At 44.5% G+C, this 21,751-nt stretch overlaps 1 protein-coding gene across 1 annotated transcript; it reads left to right on the top strand.

Moving 5' to 3' along the window:
• The first annotated feature begins 10,921 nt into the window (after positions 1-10,921).
• LOC120837623 lies at positions 10,922-21,025 on the top strand. Its single transcript, XM_040207128.1, has 5 exons — positions 10,922-11,129; positions 11,243-12,307; positions 12,459-12,728; positions 14,320-14,580; positions 20,235-21,025. Exons 1-5 carry the CDS (start codon positions 10,922-10,924, stop codon positions 21,023-21,025), a joined length of 2,595 nt encoding a protein of 864 aa, XP_040063062.1.
• Positions 21,026-21,751: the final 726 nt, after the last annotated feature.

Here is a 21,751-nt window from a genome sequence, read left to right as displayed (position 1 = left end):
CATGGGGTGTTGATCAAGCCCAGATTCCGGTGATGGACTCTAAAGCTGCCTGTCTTAAAAGAAAGAAGCGGCCTTCAATTTGTCAATTTTGAATCTAGAGTTTGTTATCATTTATATGATGGTGCATTTTCAAGACTCATCATTATTGATAATAATAACATGTAGAAATAGAGGTTTGTTTGTTCACGTACCCCCCATACAAAAGCCAACCGAATTGCAACTGAAGCACACCTGTGACCTCAGCTCATCGCGGTTCCCTTTCGCAGCCTGGATTGATTGTCGCCGCTATGGGAACCAAGTAACATGCTCAGGCGTTCATCTACCCACCTAACGCTTGGTTGCCTTGGCGACCAAACACAACTACGGAAGAATACCACGACGCGCTGAGACCACTGGCGTTCTTCCGCCCCCTTTTGGTAGGCTATTCCATGAGTGTGAACAAAACAGTTCAATAAAAATGGCTCACACCTGACACCAAAGGCTCATTTTCTTGAGTGCCTAGTGTTTTAAAAGCATTAGACAGCAAGCAAGATTTTTTTGTTTATGTTTTTAAGTTTTATTTTTTTTATCCACAACATGGAGCTAAAGTATCAAGTGCTGAAAAGATTTGAAAAATTGCACAACCATATTTTTGCCTTTGCAATTTGAGGTGAACAAGTTGACAAGTGCATGGGCTACACAGCATCTCTACTGCAGGTGGAAAATTTCAGACACTCCGTGCGGCATCAATCAATTCAGAGTAATTCATTAGGAAGACTCTTATGGGTCCATACATTCACTCCATTTGTTTTGCAGATATGCAATGCAGAGAAACTTCTTTTACAGACAGAAAGAAAATCAGTGGAGACAGAGCACAAGCCCCAGCAAATCCAAAAAGTGAAATTGTGGTTAGAGACAGAAAATTGAAGCATCAAATGAGGCAGGATAAATACTTGATTATAAAAAAAAAAAGTAAAAAAAAAAATATATATATTTTTTTTGCAAGATTACAAGTAGCATAGGAGCCTGTGTTCTACAACTCCTGGTAGGAGAGAATCTCCGATTGTGGTTTTCGGGTGTCATACTAGTACAGTAAATTTGGCCATGGTCATTGACCTATTTCTCTGACACTTACAGGTATGAATTTATATTTACATACCTTGTGTCTCAGAGCTGCGGTCTTTCTGTTTCGATGATGTTTTTCTCAAATATTTTTGAAGACCACTCGGTCCCGCCACATCCTGCGCAGATTTGGAGGACATAGATATAACAAAAAATTACAACAATAAAATTCTTTAATAAATTAAGCTATTATAAAAGCAAGCAAGAGCTACAAAAAAACTCTGGTGTCGTCGTCAATGACCTGATTCAAAAGGATAGGACAAGGACCATTTGTTTTGGTCCCATCACTTTTAATTAGGCAGTTGTTCATGCAAAAGGATGGGACAGAAATCAAGCACTTATCCATCTTGAAACATATCGTAGATACTCGCTTGTTTTCAGCCACACCCAATCCCAGACATTTGTGCTGTTGCATGAGGATCTAAGGAAACACGCCAGCAAAACCAAAATTGCAGGGAAAGTTGCCCGTCTGAAGTAAGGCCAAGGCAAACTATAGCAGGCATCCAGCTTTAGTAACATAAATAAAATATATGCACACGCCCAACTCAAGATGCTTGGAGACCTCATTGGCTTCCTTTTTTGGAACCGATCAAGGCTGAAACCATGCACATACATACCACATTCAGTGTTTCCCGACTTTCCATGGCCTCATGCAGAATGACAGCTGGAAGTGGCACCCTTTCTTTCACCATTTGCTTCATGAGCTGAGTCTTTGTTTCTAGAAATACAAAAGAAATATACACTGGACTAAACATGCAACAGGACAGAAGATTAGACTATTGTATTAAATTCAAACTGAGAGGGAATAAGGAAAGGCGGGACAAAATATGTTTGAAACGCCTTATGAAAAAAGATTTGATCCTTCGTTTGTTCATTCTTACAGCACTCACTTTTCTGTCTGTTAACATGTTTAGCGAAAAACAACTTTTTCACATTAACTATAATAAATTGGTGCAATGCCTAAAATTTTGTGCAGACATAGTGTAGTACTTTTCTAAAATAAACAATGATGCTACAGCCATGTCTTGAGCATGAAGCACTCTGCGAGTCCCTTGATAGCTATCGTCTGGAAGTTCACTTGTCAGGCTATGGGAGAAACAATAAGCGAGTTGAGGGGGTTCAGAGAGTGGGTTATCGGTCTGTCTTGACTGGGTGCCATGCTTCCGCTGTAGATGAAAAACTTGCAGTACAACTGCTAGCCTGGGGTCATACTGCACTGGTGGCATGTTTCTTTTTTTTTTTACAGAGAAGCCTGAAACTAACAGCCTTGTGTTTACAATTTATATGCCTCTGAGTGTAGTAAAGGAAACATTTCTACAGTGCTCTATCTGTGCATGCATCAGAGTGCACTGAGAGTCGTCATGGGTGCACCTGTTAACTCATCGCCATGTGGCATGCTCTCCCGATGAGGCCAATCAAGCACGGCCAAACACGGAGCATCACAGCATCTGTCGTCATTCTGGGCATGTTATAATCGGCTTAACAAATCGAGCACAGCGAACGTGTTCGACCTAAGTGCGTTTTCTGTGCACTTGAGTTTGAGTGACTGTAGCCTCGTGTGCGCTCAGACGTAAGGGTAAAACGAAGTATACTGTTCTGTGGTTACTCTATACTCCGTCTCACTTGTGTGCACCGCAGGCGAAGGCAACGCCAGGAGAGGGGAGCGCTAAGAAGGCAGGATGGAAGAGGAATGTAACGGAGGGCGAGAGGAGAATGGGAGAGCGCTCAGAACGTTGGAGAAAAGAAGAGGTTCCGTCTCCTCTTCAGGAATTGTATACTAAGATATTGAGGTGGGCTAGTTGGATATGCAGGATGTAAAAATTAAATAGCGCAAAGGTTAGACAAAGGACAAAGGACAGAACATGTAGACAGGACAAGCGCTAACTCACAACTGGCGTTTTAATAGAAAAGAAGAGAAGGAAGCAGCATAGAAATACGCCGAAAAATTATAAATCTTCTTTCTTCCTTTTTCGGCGTATTTCTATGCTGCTTCCTTCTCTTCTTTTCTATTAAAACACCAGTTGTGAGTTAGCGCTTGTCCTGTCTCCATGTTCTGTCCTTTGTCCTTTGTCTAACCTTTGCGCTATTTAATTTTTACATCATACTCCTCTTCAGGCTTCCTAGCGCTTTCTCTTTCTCCCCTCGCCCGGCGTTACCCTCGCCTGTGATGCACGCAACTAGTGAAACGGGGTATAAGCATATACAGTCGGCACTAAAAGTTTGCGGAACATGGAAGAGACAGCTGAAATACATCGCTGCGCCATCTGACGACGCAGGCCAGCTATTCAGACCCATTGCATGCACAAGCACATTCTTTAGTTCTCAAAGTTATATATGTTCGCTCGCTTCCATTCGACAAGCTCCCGATATACCGAAAAAGGTGCGAGGAGCTGCTTTGTCAGCAGCTATGCCGAGCATCTGCCTCAGCCACCGCAATGGGAGACAATGCCTGCATGCCACCTTTTGCCGAGTCAATCACTGTCCCGATAAAGTTTTGCTCCAAGCTCAACTGTAGCTGAACAACTTTTTTTTTCTTTTATATTACCATGGCCTGCTCGACTGTAGCTGAACAATTTTTTTTCTTTTATAGTACCATGGCCTGGTATTTGTGAAGAGTGCAAACAAATTTTCAATATTTGACAGCAATGACTAGCTTATCTTTTCATTGTAACCTAAGCTGTCGAGTGGTCAGCAATATGCAATAAAACATAAATGATCTAACTTGCCATGTTAAGTAAGGCTTTGCCTTCACAGGAAATTTTACCTATACTCCATCTCACAAGGTGTGTGCAACAAAGCCATGGGTGCAAGAAGGGCATGTCTGAAAGCAACGCGCTCGTGCCTTTGCCTCTGCTGCACACAACTTGTGAGATGTAGTATAGAGTTCGCATCAAGAAAAGAAGGTTGATTATTTTGTTCTTTTTATGACTGCTGCAGGTGGGTCTGCTGCTGTTTGGGAGATCAAAACAGTAGCACCCCCCCTTTTGCCCGTCTCCAGTATCAAGAGTGCATCGGATGGAAGTGAGCAAACATGCATGACTGCCGAGCACAGAGGGATGAGCACGTGCAGACCATGGGTCTTGATAGCAGTTGGTGCATTGTCAGAAGGCACAGCGATGCATCTCGGCTGCCACTCCGATGTCCCGCAAACTTTTCCTGCTGACTAACTACATGGGACTGCAAGAGATGAAAGCTTTCATGTCTTTGGCGTCAGAAGTCTGATCAAGAAAAAAAAAAGTTTTGGTTTACTTTTTTTTTTAGCGGCGCTAAAGTTGAGGCTTGGGTTAGTCGGTACGACATACTTCGGGAAATTAAAACAGTGCAAAAGACAAGGGACCAGACGAAGAAGTGACACGGATGCAGCGGTGACTTACAGCTGAGTTTATCGATCGCAAAATCACAATACACCGTAAAATACCGAGCAAGCGCCCACTCAAAATTTGAAGAAAATCACGAAAAGATAGGGGATGGGCACCTGTGAGGTGATCAATTTTACATATATATATATATATATGTACTGTACATATCTTTTCAGGTGTTTCAAATTTTGGGGGTGGGCGCTTAGTGTGGAATGGGAAGACGCACAGTATTCTATGGTTTACATGCGTTGCCACGAACAAAAGGACCAAAAAATTAAAGGAAGTAATCAGCCCATAAGATGTATCACTAATAAAAAAGAAAAGAGAAGGCACCACTACAGAGCCAACAGAGCATGTGGTAAAAAACGAGACAAGGAACTAGAAAATTAATTTCTTTGCCAGACAGGGCCACCGAAGAATTGCCTGACAGATGTAACGCTCAACTTCGCTATCTCAACAGCCTCACACCGTTGGAAGTCGGGCAGGCAGCCACAGTTGCGGCAATGAATGCCAAGATGACCAGACACGGTAGTGGAGACACTGCAGGCGTGATCTCTTAACCTGTCATTCAGACAGCGACCCGTCTGACCAACATAAGGCTTGCCACACGCCAGAGGGAAAGAATAAACCACTCCCTCTTAACCCGCGACAAAGCTATCTCAATGTCTCGTTTTGCCAGCCGTAGCCTCCATAGAAGAGGGGTTAACAGCTCTTCACAACCTTGACAATTTATCAGGAGCAGAGAACAACACGTCCATGTCACACCTGCCCGTAATCGTTTTAGGTTGTGGGCCAAGCCGTGCGTATAAGGAATGACAACAAAATTTCTTCTTTCTCTTCCCTTTTCGTTATTGGCCCCTTTGCGCTCGTCACAGGCCTGCTCTTAATATCTTTGAACAGGAACCCGGCGACCGCTGTTAACACGTGGGAGGGGAGTCTGGCATCTGGGAGGCATTCAGTTTGCCTATAAGAGCCAAGTTGAATGTTGTGATAACAAGACTTCCGCAGAGCATGTGTATAGCAAGTCCTCGCGCCCGCTAGGACTTGCTATACACCTCACACATGCCGGATTCCCCTCCCACGTGATAACAGCAGTCACTGAGATCCTGCTCAAGGATATTAAGAGCAGGTCTGTGACGAGCGCAAAAGAGGCCAATAATGAAAAGAGAAGAGAAAGAAGAAATTTTGTTGTCATTCCCTATATGCACGGCTTGGCCCATAACCTAAAACGGAACGCAGGCAGGTGTGACGTGGACGTGTTGTTCTCTCCTCCTGGCAAGTTGTCAAGGTTGTGCAGAGCAGTTAACCCCTTTTCTAGGAAGGCCACGGCTGGCAAAACGAGACATTGAGATTGATTTGTCAAGTGTTAAGAGGGAGTGGTTTATTCTTTCCCTCTGGCGTGTGGCAAGCGTTATGATGGTTAGACGGGTCGCTGTCTGAATGACAGGTTAAGAGATCACGCCTACAGTGTCTCCACTACCGTGTCTGGTCATCTTGGCATTCATTGCCGCAACTGTGGCTGCCTGCCCGACTTCCAACGGTGTGAGGTTGTTAAAGGGATACTTCAACGAGATTTGAAATATTCCCGTCGTGTTCAAAAATAGGTTGAATATGATCCACAATATCCGTAAATGACAATCGCACGTTCGTATTTTGAGCCTGGTGGCTGTATTTTTCGTTATAAACGGCCCACTCTGGCAAGCGCTCGGAGAAGGCCCAGCGGAGACCACGTGACATCCGACGCAATCGTGACGTAGGTCGTCTCAAGACGAGCAAAGCTACGGCGAGGCTGACGTCGAGAGGATGGCCTAGTCGTTCCAGCCACCGAAGTGGCTGCTTTTGTACGAATTTTGAGTGACGGGTTAATCTTCTATAGTCTTGTAGGGGGACAATAGCGACTTCTGCGACACACAAAAGGCATTCTCGGGAAGAGGGGGGTTCCTCCTGCCCCTCTTCTCTCGTCGTGGCCGGAGACGAGACAACCTCCGTCACTAGCTGTCAAGGTTCCTAGACGGGCATTACAAGCGAGGTGTTAGCGATATCCACCAGGTGCTCTTTGCTAATCGTTTAATTCGTTTTAAAATTCCTTTTCGTGACTTTTTTAACAAGATATTAATATATTCGATCTGATGCTGCTTTTTTGAACACATATAGACCAAAAAATGAGCGCCGAAATTTTGTTGTAGTATCCCTTTAAGCGTAACAGGTACTAGCTGACACGAAAAATTCTTGAGGCTGTTGAGATAGCGAGGTTGGGCACTACATCTGTCAGCAGTCCTTCGGTGGCCCTGTCTGGCAAAGAAATTAATTTTCTAGTTCCTTGACTCGCTTGTTTTTTTTACCACACGCTCTGTATGGCTCTGTAGAGGAGCCTTCTCTTTTTTTATTTTTTTTTATTGGTGATGTGAGCTGATTACCTCCTTCAACTTTTTTCTTCCCTTTGTTCGCGACAATGCATGTAAACCGTAGAATATTGTGCATCCGCCCATTCCACACTAAGCGCCCACCTCCAAAATTTGAAACACCTGAAAAGATATGTACAGTATATATATATATGTAAAATTGATGACCTCACAGGTGCCTATCCCCTATTCTTGCGATTTTCTTCGAATTTTGAGTGAGCGCTTACTCAGTATTTCACGGTATACTGCGATCGATAAACTCAGTTGTAAGTCAACGCTGCATCCGTGTCACTTCTTTGTCTGGTCCCTCGTCTTTTGCGCTGTTTAAATTTCCCCCAAAAATTGTTTTTTTTCTAGTTCTTTTTTTTTTCCTTTTATATCTTCGCTTACAGGCACCATAAAAAAAAATTATAATAGGGCTAACTGGACGCGCTCTCATAAAGAAACTTTGTGCTCCTTTTTTATCTTTTGATCCACAAAAGGCAATCTCCTCAAACTTCAGCATCGGTTTGTTGTTGCAATTGGCGTGGAAGCCAGCGTTAGTACCACATTCACACCTTTCTGCGATGCCTACTTTGTCTATGAAAATTAAGTGAAAGGTCTCATCCGCTGGGACGTTTCACCGTGAGTGCTCATAGCCCTGCGACAGCAATGACTGTCCTACATGCACCGACCTGTAGAACCTGAAAAACCTTGCACCGCCAACTGTATTGTGATCGCGACGCTTCGCACATGCACCCATCGACGAGACAAAGTCCTCGCACAGCGAGGAGGAAGGACGCTTGTCCAGCTTGAACTCAGTTCTTTTTAACACTCCATCAAGAAACATCGCATATTCTCCTCACAAAGAGCCATTCCGAACGCTCAATTTAAGCCCGATAGCCGTGAAACAAAGAAATGACATCTAGTCCTTTCTCTTGGTCCAAATGCTCGTTCTCTTTTAGATAATAGAGACAAAACCTAACCCAAAGTTGAATATATATTTGTGGTTCTAGCAAATGGTAGAATTGTTTACTCACCTCCCAACATTATAACCTTAGCGTCATAGTATCCTCCATCGCCGCCATCAGGGCCCTGCCAGAAGGCAAGTTTCGACTTCTTGGGGTCGAAATCCTCTAAATGCTTTGGCTCGAACCTCTGAATTAATGAGATGGGAAGTATAGACGTCTGCTTGTCCGCGTATCTAATATAAGCGTACATTCTTCCTCGTTCACACAACTTGCAGGTGCTCCCACGTGGACTCACGAAGCTACGGAACAATCCAAACAATCCCACGAGTGACCAGCCCGGCTTGTACTTGGATTTGGATTCGTCGGCTATTCTGGCTATTCACTAGTTTCGTTTTGGAGCGTACAAAACTTTACAATGCCTTTCTCAAAATATAGGTAGGAAAACTGTGCACGTTGGGGGGGGGGGGGGGGGGGGGAGGGGGGGGGGGGGGGTCGAAGAACTCAATCTTGCAGAGCCTAATAATAAAGTATTGAGCAATCTGTAACAATAATCTCGCTAACTACATCACACTCACACTCATTTTCTTTGCAAAACTGCGCAAACACCTCTTTTTTTTTTTAGTAACGAGGTAATGATGGTCACTTGCAGATAAAGTTTACATCGATTAGAAGTGCAACGTATGTTGCACGTGAACACATAGAGAAAGTTTCACATGCAGCGATTTTGACCCTAGAGCGGTGCGATTTCTGCCGTCGCGGCGCTCGTGCCGCTCAACCGCTGGTGCTGGCCAGAACGCCGCAACGGCACAAATCGCGCCGCTCTAGGGCCAAAAACGCTGCATGTGAAACACGCTTCACGGCAGGAAAACGCGTACACGCAGGAGGCCTTGTGGGTTACCAAGCCCCACCGCGACATGCCAACACTGGCATCCAAAGCCTGGTGCATTTGTAACGTTGAGTGCACCACAGTATATGCACGTGCAGGGGCGAGCAGTTAACAGGAACATTAGAGCAGAGACCCCCCCCCCCCCCCCCTTCGAACATTTTAAATTCACAAAAACCCCTAAATTCCCTAAATTTTAGAAAATTAATAATTAATAAATTCACACAAAAAAAAAAGATCACCAGTTGAAAGACACTCAACCAGATATACGATAACTGCATGTTAGCGTCTAACATTGAATGCTGTAACCATTGATTTCCTGTGTAGCACACCCAAAATGGGAGAACTAGAAGCTAAGTATTACAGCATTATTCCTAACTAATTACCGCTCTATTAGACATTACTATTGGCGTCCAACAGAATATCGTGTAACGCCTCAAAATCGGGAGAACAAGGAGTCGAGAATTTCAGTATTAGGCCTAACTCTCGAACTATCCCTAACATCAGCCAAAATGTGGAGCCAGTGCTCGATTGGCTATCGCGTGCATGTTGATTGAGTCCAACGCGAACACTCGCCGCCCTTGTCAATCGCCGGATCTTTAACGCAAGCAAAAAAAAAAAAAAAAAAAAAAAAAACCGCCGACCAGGTATTTTAAGTGTTCACGATATTTAACTGTCTTTGGAGCGTCAACGTATCGCGCTGACATTTACTACAGGGGTGCCCCAAGTTGGTGGATTAATCATTTGAAAGTATGAAACATAAAACACCCAAAAGTAAAAAAAAAAAATGCAAACGTTTTTGATTATGAACAAATTTCTCCTAAGCCTTTTTTTTTTTTCTGGACGTCATCAAGAATATTCTTGGCCACTCTCTCATTTATTACGACTGAAAAACGGGTGGAATGGAAAGGAAATAAACTGGCTAATATAATACTGACCTAATTTGGCCGAAACGAGCGCCACAGAGACCACAAATAATATTTAGGCTTACATGCAAAGCACATTAGGATGTTTCATTTTACTTGTTTTACTCAGGTGAACTAAACTTTCCATAACCTTTTCTTAAAAGCTTCCACCATCATATATACTTGTGTGCTGAACCCCGCTGGAATCCATTCGTTTCGCTGATTTGTTTTATGCTGTGCATTGAGAGGGCCAACGAAATGTCGTAACTCCCTGGGCCGGCTTGCTCGAAGCAGCGTCAGCAGCGTCTCAGCTGAGACTGGTGAAAGAAAGCATTGCCAAGGCTAACGTTTGAGTCTGAATTTGAAGCGCCTCTCAGCTTGCGCGATTGTCTTGGCAGTGCTTTCTTTCTTGCAGTCTGAGCTGAGACGCTGCTTTGAGCAAGCCGGCCATAGTGTCCCGATACGTATGTTTTCTTCTTGTTTTTGGTCATTGGAGAAATTCTTCACGGTACTTAGACAAAGTCGCCGTTAGGACTGTGCACGTGAGTGCGGAGTCCGGACTTCAGAGAGTGTTGAGCAGAACTAGCGTAACAGGCGTCAACTACGGCCGCCAATTGTGTTCCACTTAGAAACTATGTGTGTGTTGTCGAAATATTACATCCCGAGGTTTCTAACTGCCTCAAAGCGGTAGGCCTCTGGGCCTACGGCTTCGGGCAATGAGTCGGTTTTAAGCCGGTTTTATATGTACCCAAAAGCTGCGATTAGTACATTAATAATGTGGACACAATTTTATAATCACTATAATCAGTAGGCTGAACACAGTTGAACAACCCCGCAAGTAAAAAGTATTCTCTTAAAAAAAATAATAAAAGAACAAGTATAGAAACCGACACTAAACCAACGTTGGCTGGTCAACATTAGTGTTTTTTTAATTTATCTTTAAATGTACTTAGGTTTATTAAGAAAAAAATAAAGCAAACAATAATTGTAGAATTCTATACCCCGAAAAAAAAAAGTAAATACTTTGTTAGTTTCGGTTTTAATATGAAATAAGGAGAAAAGAAAAAGAAACAATTATTTGCATGGCTCAAGATGTGACTACTAGTTTTAATAATATTTAGAACAGGAATCTAGGTAGAGCTAATTCATGTGCGAAAATAACAATCCTAATTTACGATTCTATCTGTAGCCGAGCGAAGCCAAGGCTGAAGGGATTCACGTGTTGCGCTCTGCGACTACCTATTCTACAACTGACGTGTCCACAATAAACCAGAGGGTCTTATCGTTTTGGTTCTATCCCCCGTGGTCGCCGGCGGCGAACATGGCGAGCCCTAGGACTCCGAAACGAAGAAAACGGTACCTATATTGTGATGAAGACTTTGTACTTTCTCGATCGACGCAATGTCTGCATGAGAAAAACAAGCGGGACTCTGAGTTGCAAAACTCGGCGTCGAATCGACAGGCAGCTAGCGAATCACCACCGCTACCTGCGAGTCCCGAACACAGTGACGAGCCCCTCATTTCCTCGGGTAGCTCCAGTGAACCACCACCGCTACCTGCCGGTCCCGGACAGAGTGACGAGCCTCCTGTTTCGTCGAGTAGCTCCAGTAGGAGCTCATCGTATGGTTCGCATCTGACGAAGAGCCTGAAGAACCGAGCTGGGCCGCCGACTTGAGCGGCGACTCTCACGAATCGCCTTCGGATGTAAATGATGTGAGTGATACCGAGGGGAGCACTGAGGGGGAGAGTGGTAACGCGAAAGAAGGCACCCGTTCCGCTTCATTTCTGCTGGATGACGATGGTCTTCTTCAACGCTGCCTCGCGGAGTTTGGCAGCGCCACTCTGCCGCACTCTACAACAACCAAAGCGGCCGCCGTCGCTATGTTGTTGTCCATAGCAAGCGCCCACAGAGTTACCTGGACTCTGCTTGAGCATATCCTAGAGTTCGTTGACATGCTGTATGGAGCGACGACTCATGTTCTGCCACGGAGCAAGTACATGTTCCGGAAGCTGTGGTGCTCGAGGACGTCTGCTGTAGCCAGAAAGTACCTGTACTGCGAAAACTGCACCAGACTGCTCGAAAGCAGTGCTACTGCTCCAGGGTTGGCCTGTGCTGCGTGCAACCTTTCTTATAATCAGGAGATGGTCCTGAAGGCTGGATCATACTTTACGATTTTAGACGTTAGCGAGCAGCTCAAGCACGTCATTTCGAAGGAGAAGAAAGAGCTGAGTGAAAACATGGAGAAGATCGAAGAGTCCTTGTCTTTGCCAGAAGTAACGGATGTGACGACTGCATCGAACTACAGGTGCCTAAGACAGGATGGCGTGATCAAAAAGGGAGACCTGACACTGATCGTCAATACGGACGATAGCCCATTGCTCAAGTCGTCACGTTCGTCGATTTGGCTAATCCAATTCGGTATCAGTGAGCTACCACCGCAAAGAAGATTTACGAGCACCACATTAGCAGGTCTGTGGTTCGGAAGGAACCATCCGAACATGTCGGTATTCATGTCGACGTTTGCTGAAAGTGTAGTATCTGTGCCACCCATTGAGTGGAGCTACGAGGGTAAAGACTACTCCTCAAGGGTGCAGATCATCGGCTGCACAGCTGACGCTCCTGCTCGTGCTGCAGTCCAGAACCACGTGACTTATGCTGGCTACTTTGGTTGCCCCTGGTGCCTCATCAAGGGAAAACACGAAGGAGGTCAGTATGTCACTTCTAAAGGAGTTGGCTGTCTTCGGGATGAGTGTTGTGCTTTGTAAAGTAACATTTGCATACTTGCAATAGTATTTCATACTTATGCAAGGTTTCAGAGGTTACTATTAAATTGTTCATGAATGGTATTTCCTTGCAGGATGTATTCGGTATGCGCATGACGAAGACGATCAGGAACCAGCTCCTGAACGAACAGCTGCCATGGTGCTGAGAAACACAGAACTGGCAGGGCAGTTCAGGGTTGCCGTGCAAGGGGTGAAGGGACCTTCATCACTGGCCACTGTCCCAAATTTCGATCCTGTCTGGGTATACACAGTTGATTACATGCACTGTGCCTTGCTGGGTGTGACGAGGCAGGTCACAGAGACCCTGATTGCATCGTCGAACTCCACCATGGCTTTCTACATTGGTATGCATCATTCTCACTATTTTAAATGCCTCTCTGTTGCTTTCCGCATTTTTTGCAATCACTGCAGTATGTTAAAGGGGTTCAGGACATGGTAAAAATAAATTTTGAGGTAACTATGGCATTGGAACCCATTAAATGTCACTATATATTTACTAAATTTGTTTTTCCAGCACCATGTTACAGGGTGAAACAAGGAGACGCCAGGCTCTTTAAATTGACCGGAAAATTTGGTTTCTTAACCTATCGCGCTACGACTTTGTGCAGCGTTGCCCACAGATGGTGCATTTTTTTTGTAAAATTTTCAAAGAGCAAACTTACCTGAGGAAAAAGTAAAGAATGAGAAAGGCTTAGCTCCTATGGAAACGCAGCGACGCCACCGGTCTGCAAACAACACGGCGCCGTTGCATATTTGACCAAACCCGATGAAATGCGGTAGCTTTACAGAGACACTGTTAATGAAAACAAAAAGCTGCTGTTGCTGGTGCCGTTCGTGCATTTGTTGCCCTCGGCATGCTCTGCTGCTTGACCCATCGAGCTCTTTCTATACCTGCTGATTACACCACTGTCAACAACTGTGAGGAGGACCGGGGCAGTGCGAGGAGCCTTCTGGTCACGTCGGCATGTGGCAAAGATTTTTCGGCCTGCTGAGAAAAACATGACGAGCTCTGTACGCTCACTGGCCGACTGCACGCCACATGATTTCGCTGTCCCTTTCCGGCTTTCTCCCGCCTTTACTTTGCCTGCCTCCTTAGAGGTGGTGTTGCATGAGCCCCCTCCCCCTTCCCCCAGCTTTTATAGTCCGCGCAATGGATGGAGAACTTGGGAGGATATGCCCACTGATTACAGTCGCCGAACACATTAGGTGCAGGGCGCAATGTTATTTCACTCACGAGTGAAGGTATTACACAACGTTGAGCATGGTCATCCTATAAAGCTACCGCTTTAAAAACATGGCGGTATGTTTCCGTGCTTCGTATAGTTCAAGGGCTGAAGCTAGGTAGCGGCATCTCGTAAGCCGTCACAAGTGGTCGCACTCGTAGGCGGTCGCAACTGTGCGAACCAGCTTTTATTGCTACTGTTGTATGTCACACTAATAGCGTCAAAACATAACAGCAACACTGCTAACCATCCCACATCCAAGGTGCTTCCCAAGCACATTATCAGGTATTAGTGAGTGAAATTCAAATTATAACCTGGATAAAGTGCTTGGGAGAAAAGACACAAGCATCACACCTGGTTGAAAAGACCATTGCTACGCAGGCGGCTCTTTTAATTTTGTTTTTTCTCGCTACATTAAGAACTGCGCTTAACCACCAAAAACTTGCATATCTTATGCAATCTTGTGTGCAGCAAAGACGAGGACAAAAGGGGAAAACAAGGACACAACAAGGCGCCTTATTGTGTCCTTGTTCTCCCCTTTTGTCCTTGTCCTTGCTGTGCACAAGATTGCATAAGATGTCAAACCAACTCGCCCAAACAACCACTCTGCTTGTATATCATTTGCTGGCCTAATTCAAATATGAATGTTTTCATTGCAATGAGTGATCTTCAATTATAGTAAATAAAAATGTTGGACAATTCCTGTTTTCAGGAAAACCTCACCAGCTGACGGCAATCAACGAGCGCCTGCTTTGCATCAAACCACCGCATTGTTTCACACGATTGCCAAGGTCCCTCCAGGACCACGCCTTCTGGAAGGCAAGTGAGTGGAGACACTGGCTCCTTTTCTACGTCCTGCTGTGCACGCTGGACATCCTACCTCCGAGGTATTGGAGACATCTCTGCCGGCTTGCGGAAGCCATTTTCCTGCTGTTGCTGCCAGAGATCAACGAATCACAGATCCGACGTGCCGGTAAATATATTTTTAAATGTTTAGTTTATCTGTTCTGAAAGGAGCGTATGCAAGCAAATAGTGGCATGGGATTATTGGCTACCTGTTTTATTTAAACTACAATGTCTGGAAAACAAACTGTTTAGTATATGCTTAACTTGTGAAGTGCCTAAAAAACGAGGACACAAGGAAGACGAGAACGTTTATTGAAAAACACTATTTGTACACAAATTCAGGCTCCCGACACAAAAAGGAAAACTCTTCCTCAGTTAAGTGCACTGATGCGCCCTTTACTCTAATGCAGTAGGCCTGAAACAAATCTCTCTGTTTTGTTTTTTAGTTTTCTAACTATTTTTGTTTTGTCAAGATTAGGCGCACACAGAGACCTATCACAGTGAATTGCTAGATTACCTGACGGGAAACTTCTAACAAATAGGGCGTGCTCGCGTGCCCTATCGTTCAAGCACCTCCCCGTTTGCCCTATATACGCTTTTCTGCAAGTCATAGGCATTTCGTAAACAACTGACGTTGCGCATTCAGTGTGCTGCGCGGCGTGTTTCTTGGCACAAGCCTCACTTTTTCCTTTTTTTTTGTTGACTCTTGAGCAGAGACTGGACAGTTTTGACGGCGCCGAAAACACCACAAGCACCTCGAAGTGTGCGCGACTCTTTTTAGGTCGTGGGACAGCCTGTGGACGTAGGGTATTACCACGGGTCTTGCCTTTTTTCTCTGGTCCGACGCTTTCCCTCCGTTTCTTTTTTTAAGCTTTGAAACCAGGGTTTCGGCAACTTCTTTCAAGAAATGCTCTGGATAGCCCATCGTTTTAAGGCGTCGCACCTGATCAAAAAGGCTTTCGCCCATGTTAGGCTTGAACGACTTGTCTAGAGAGGCTCTCATCAACGACGACACAATTTCTCGTTTGACTAACTTGGAGTAGGCAGACGAAAAAGGCAAGATGCCTTTCTTCGAGCGTGGCTGGTGCTTCCAGCATACGTGGTCCTTGTCGAAGTGCAAGTTTAAATCCAAGAACTGCAGCCGTTTTGACACCATATTTTGGTGGTTTTAAAACGGCGGGCCATCCAGAGCACTTTTTGAGAGAAGTTGCGGAAACCCTGGTTTCAAAGCTTAAAAAAAGAAACGGAGGGGAAGCGGCCGACCAGAGGAAAAAGACAAGACCCGTGGTATTCCCCTACGTCCACGGGCTGTCCCACGGCCTAAAAAGAGTTGCCGCAAACTTCGAGGTGCTTGTGGTGTTTTCTGCGCCGTCAAAACTGTCCAGTTTCTGCTGAAGAGTCAACAACAAAAAAGGGAAAAGTGAGGCTTGCGCCAAGAAACACGCCTGCGCAACGTCAGTTGTTTACGAAATACCTATGACTTGCGGAAAAGTGTATGTAGGGCAAACGGGGAGGTGCTTGAACGATAGGGCACGCGAGCACGCCCTATCTGTTAGACGTTCCCCGTCGGGTAATCGAGCAATTCACTGTGATAGGTGTCCGTGTGCGCATAATCTTGACAAAACAAAAATAGTTGGAAAACTAGAAAACCAAACTGGAGAGAGAATTGTTTGGGTCTACTGCATTGAAGGGGTACTCCGCCGATTTCTTCATGGTCTCCGATTTGCTTGAAATTTTGCTAAACTCGCCAAACAACATCGCCAAAATAGTATCCCAAATATTAGGTCAAAATAATTTTTTTTCACGAAGTTATTGAATTTACAATTTTTGTCCTCACCGTGTTTTTCAAACTGAAAGTCTCTACTGGCAACAATGAAAAAGTGGCGTCATTGGAAGTGCAGGGGTTCACTCTTTGGACTGTAGAATTCGTTCCCAACTGATTCGAAGCAGTTTCATGGTGTCAAATGAATGCTTTGGAAGCTCGCTCCAGTCCCCGCGCTCCAGCACGGAACAAATGATTGGCATATTCTATTTTTTAGACTGCTCGCCCGACTGGCAAGCTAACCTTCCACTGACGTCACGGCCCTGAAAAGGGCGGGTATATTTGAATGTTTGTTTTTTGCATCATTTTCATTTGCCGATTTCGAAATAACTATTATGAATTTACCGATACAAAATAGCATACCAGGAAGGGCAAAGGCCGGGGAGTCAGAAAATATAGTTAGTTGAGGTAGCTCAAAAATCGGCGGAGTACCCCTTTAAAGGGTGAGGATAGGCTGCGTGAGTGCACTGTCAGTACACTTAACTGAGAACGAGTTTTCCTTTTTGTGTCGCGATCCTGAATTTGTGTACAAATAGTGTTTTTCAATAAACGCTCAGTTGTAAGTTAGCACTCGGTCCTGTCTCGTCTTCCTCGTGTCCTCGTTTTTTAGGCGCTCCACAAGTTAAATATGTACTAACTAGTCCACCTATCCATTTTACTGTTTAGTATATTGCTGTACTATCACGGACTCTGTTAGCTATAACATGGAAGCCATGGCCGTTCTGTACCCCCAGCTCCACATGGCAGGTGCACTCATAAAAGCTGCGCCTACCCCCGCCCACCCTGTGCAGTGAGGCTGCAGAGGGTAGGAGAGTGTGATTTAAATCTTTCCCTGTCATCTGCTAGGTGCAAAGCAGATGCTGCAACAGCACTTGCTGATGTTTGCTTTACAAGCTTTTGTGGGTGCCTCTTTCAGCACGTAGATTCCCTGACTCGGAAATGAACCAGTCAAACAACCAATGAGGGGAACATACCCAACTAAGCAAATCGTTGCCGATGGTTGTTACATATCTGGTAGATTACTTTTATTAACCAAACAGACAGATGTTGAAGGCTTTTAAGCATTTAGGACTAGATTTGTTAATGGTCTGTGGTGAAACATTTACTTATTTATTTACAACTCCTTCTCTGAGTCGTTACAAAAAAGTATTCATTGAATTTAATACAAAAACTGGACCATTAGAAACGATTATATTTGCACGATAGCATCGATACAAACACATTTTTTCACGAAAGTCATATATTGTACACAAACTAACCAATAACACTTCAAATAATGTAGAAAACTTAATGGAGTGTTTGAATTTCCAACTTCCTGCGAATGAAATATCTTAAGTAAGAAATAAAGCTCGCTCTCGAGGAAGAAAATATGTTCAGGTTAACCTTTTTAGTTTGGGTGATCCATTAACATAATGATTCTATTAAGGCGGCTAAAATCTTGGCAGCAACCCTAATAATGTGTCATCGCCCCATTGTCATCGACCACTGCTCTTATCAGTGATGTTAAGGAATCAGACCTTGCCAATAGTCTGGTTCGTTCCGGAGCTTCTCCCACTCCTCGTGGACAACACGCCACAGTTCGTTGGCAGTGGCCGTGTAAAGAGGACACCGCACCATCGCTATCTTTATGCGCCTCCAAACAAGTTCACTTATGTTGAGGTCGGCACCCTTCAAGGGCAGTGGGAGCACGTTGATTTAGCGACCTTCCAGGAGGTCGCGGACTTTGTGAGACGTGTGAACGGGACACAAATCGTGTTGAAGCATGAAGTTCGTGTCGGGGATTGGGTCCGCGAGCATGTAGGGAATCTTGACGTAGTCAACTATGTCACAGTAACTGTGACACGTCATTATTCCCCCAATCCTAAACATTAAACAGTGTCCCAAGCCCCTCTCGAGAAATAGCACCCCAGACATTGACTGCTGCCACTAGGGGCGACTTGCCACACAAGATGAGGGTGGTATCTGTAAAAAGACCAAATTGCCTACTTATTAATTGAAGAAACAATAAAATCTAGTGCCGTTTTAGCTAGAAATAGAGGTCTTGAAAGGAACTAGTTTATTACTGGTGGTAGTCGCTTCGCCACACTAGAAGCTGCTGGTTATAGCGAGTCGTAAACATAGATGCGTCGGTCAAGATCACCTGTCCGCAGTCCACGTTCTGTGATCGACTGCGAAGCAAAGGAGGGCGCGCTTTTTGTTTTCGTTGATAAGCTGCTTCTGGGCAGAGGATCGGCAATACAGCAAACCCGTGCTTCACCGCGTGGTCGGAGACGGTTATGCCCACTGTCTCTGGGACTTCATGCGTGACTGAAAAGGATTAACAGTCACAGCAGCAAGAAGAAGCTGGTTCTGCTCGTCTTTCGTTAAACGTGAACATGCCCTGCGTGGAGCATCGCATATACGGCCCTCGTTTCAAAAAGCTTGGATTATGCAGTTAACCATAGGCAGCAGACTTCTTGTAATTTCTGCAACTGGTCCTTGCAAGTACTCTTTCAGGGAAAGGGTGGCTATAAGTCATCTTTCTTTGTCTCGGACTCTTGCCACAACTGAACAATTCTTGAACCCATTCTGACGAGCAATATTTATTGGAAGAAATGGCAGTATCATTATGAAAGGATCGTGTCTGAGATTCTCGACCTTTTTAAGAAAATAATGTGTGCAATGGTTACTTCTATACGGTCATGGGCACGTTACCAGTAAAAATTAACTGTTAGTTTAGTTACCTAAGCCAAAAAAGTAACTGTTAGGGTTGCAGTTACCTCTGCCAAAAAGTAACTCTTTTTACAGTTACTGAGCTTCCAAAAGTAACCTGTTACAGTTACTGTGAAAAAGTAACATTTTTACTTTTCTATTACTGTCTAAAACAGTAAGTAATAGATTACAAACCAAATGATAGAGTTTATTCAATAGAAACGTAGGAAGGCATGTGGGTAGTCAAAATGGCTCAGGGTAAAAAAAAAGGCAATCATTCTGAAGAAAACACAACAAAAATGAATAAATTAATTGAAACACTGTTCGCTTTCTGCACCACATGGAGACTTTCACTGAAAATTAAGGGGACAGGAAACTCTAATCCTCTGAATGAAAAAAAAAAAAAAAGGCAGCGCCGTGCACTTCCTTCGTCAAGAAGAGAAGACCTATTTGGGGTGTGGAGTGTACAACACGAAAGTTGTCAACAAGACAGTTTTTTTCTAGACACGAAAGCAGAAAGTTTGGGATAAACGAGACATGACTAAGAGTAAAAGACTCCACATGAAGACCCCAGATTGCCGCACAATCCAGATGTTCACCCACGCGTAGAGAGTGAGTCGGCATAGATGAAGAAGACATGTTTCTGTACTCAACCACTGTGGGTGCCAGCTTCCTTTCTTTCCCGATGTCACTATGGGTGCCCCATTCTCGGTATGCCCCTCTGTGTTGGTCTTTTTTTACGAGGGTAGGCCAGCTCCCTCCACGGCGGAGGTCTGATCGCCAGTTTCTTTTTCTTTCTTTTTTTTATCTTCGTTTGACTGCGGTGCATGTACGTAATCTAATAACCTCAAGACGTAGAAAAAGTTTCAAGAAATCACCTTAACGAGTGTTGCTGTTCAACATTTTTTTTATATAAAAAAAAGGTATTTGCTGTTACAGTTACTGTGCAAAAAAATAAGTGTTACAGCTACAAGTTCCTCTAACTGAAAAGTAACTAGTTACAGTTACAAGTTACTAAAAAATAACTAGTTACCGGTAACGCGCTACTAGTAACTACTCACTGCCCAAGACTGCTTCTATATTACGTGTTTACGAGCCAGTATTATCACAGCTGCTTTGAAACAATAAAAAGCCATAAACTGCCGTCTGTCCTAAATTATCGGGAGTCAACCGTATCGGGTTTATAGCTAGCTGTTGTGAAAATGGAAATAAGCAATCGTTGTTGGGCTTGTTTCTCTTATGTTTCATTCCATACCATACATTTTCAGAGACCTTGCTGACACAGTTCGTTGGCCAGATGCCCGGACTGTATGGGGAGACTGCCATGACGTTCAACGTGCATCAGTTGACACACCTCTCCTCTACAGTGCGGCGCATGGGGTCCTTGTGGGCCAACTCGGCCTTCCGGTTTGAGGACGGCAATGGCCGCTTGCTGAAGCAAGTAACTGCTGCAAAAGGAGTGCCGGAACAAATTGTAGAGCGGGTGGTCATGCGGCAGGAATTGGAGACCCTGCTGGCGGCAGACTTTCTCCCGGCGGCGGTAAGGCTAAAGTGTCAGCGCGTCTTAGGATACGAGCACCTCAGGAGAGCCACACATGTTAAAGGAGTATGTCTCCTGGGGAGGGGCACGCCAGTGCAAAGGTTTTCCCCTGCAGAAACTGCAGCAATGACTGCCAGAGTTGGCTTTTGTCCTTCAGGTGCGTTGAAGCACGAGCGCTTCATTGTGAACTCCCAGGTGTATGAGACCACGCAGTACAGGAGGGCAAAAAAAAGCAATTCTACAGTAATTTCTTGCCATGATGGCAGTGTTGTAGTGATTTTGAGGGCTCTCCATGTAGATGACGTGAACGTGGAGCGCTGCATCCTCCTGTGCACGCCACTTGAGGAGCTGAAAGTGCAGAACTCAGTCTTCCCATTTTATATTGTGAAGACAAGCAGACCAGGACACTCTGTAGTAGCCGTCTTACCCGAGGACATGCGCGGTGCTTGTTTGTTAATTGATTTTGGTAGAGAACAGAGGTATGTCTGCCACCTCCCAAACACGCTGGAGCGAGACTAGAACAATTTTTTTTTTGTGTGTGTGTGTTCAAATGTAATGAAGTGGACTAATGGCCAGATCTTTCTTGACCACGCGTCATGTTTCTGTTCATAGCAAAAGTGGCCTCTTGTGTGTTCATGTTGTAACTAGTTATTGAGGATAAACCATAAAGTTATGCTCTACATTTTTTTTTCTCTTCTGCATTTTGCATTTTTGAACCCTTTCTTGGACTGCTGGAAGTATACTTCCCACCTAAATAACTTCTTGATTTTTAACCGAGCTCAAGGGAAACGGAATTCCCACCAGAATGTTGTCACAAACATTTTTATGTTTAGCTGCAAACTTTGTGATGCTAACATCTGCCATTTTCTGTTCATGCGGGGTTGGAAAATATGTGCAACTTTCAAACTGAATGGCGATGACAAATGTTACGATAATGAACATGTTCAAGAATTCTTTGTTATTCATCCAAGTGGGAAGTGACGTGCACTTCTGCAATAACCTCTGCTTGGTACAATATCATGGAGAATGAGCAATATTAACTACTGAAAAATCCCGAGCAAGTGCCTGCTCAGAATTTGGAGATAATCATGGTAAAACTGGGGGATGGGCACTTCTTAGGTCGGTGTTGACTGTTGGATGAGTTGCTGATAAATCTTTGAGAACAAGGTAGCGCTTTCGACGAGGGCAAGAGGGAAGAACAGGCAACACAGTCCACAAAGTTCAGTTGTTTAATTCTCAGAAAAC

Source organism: Ixodes scapularis, unplaced genomic scaffold (assembly GCF_016920785.2).
Source record: "Ixodes scapularis isolate PalLabHiFi unplaced genomic scaffold, ASM1692078v2 PGA_scaffold1__304_contigs__length_218370807, whole genome shotgun sequence".
In the NCBI taxonomy this organism is placed as follows: Eukaryota; Metazoa; Arthropoda; class Arachnida; order Ixodida; family Ixodidae; genus Ixodes; species Ixodes scapularis.
Note: the sequence above shows the minus strand (reverse complement) of the source record. Positions and strands in the feature narration are given on the sequence as shown.

Coding starts and splice junctions, on each gene's coding strand:
- LOC120837623 (XM_040207128.1), top strand. CDS start 10,922: ATGGCGAGCCCTAGGACTCCGAAACGAAGAAAACGGTACCTATATTGT. Junction 12,308..12,458: donor CAAGGGAAAACACGAAGGAG/GTCAGTATGTCA, acceptor ATTTCCTTGCAG/GATGTATTCGGTATGCGCAT. Junction 14,581..20,234: donor ATCACAGATCCGACGTGCCG/GTAAATATATTT, acceptor ATACATTTTCAG/AGACCTTGCTGACACAGTTC.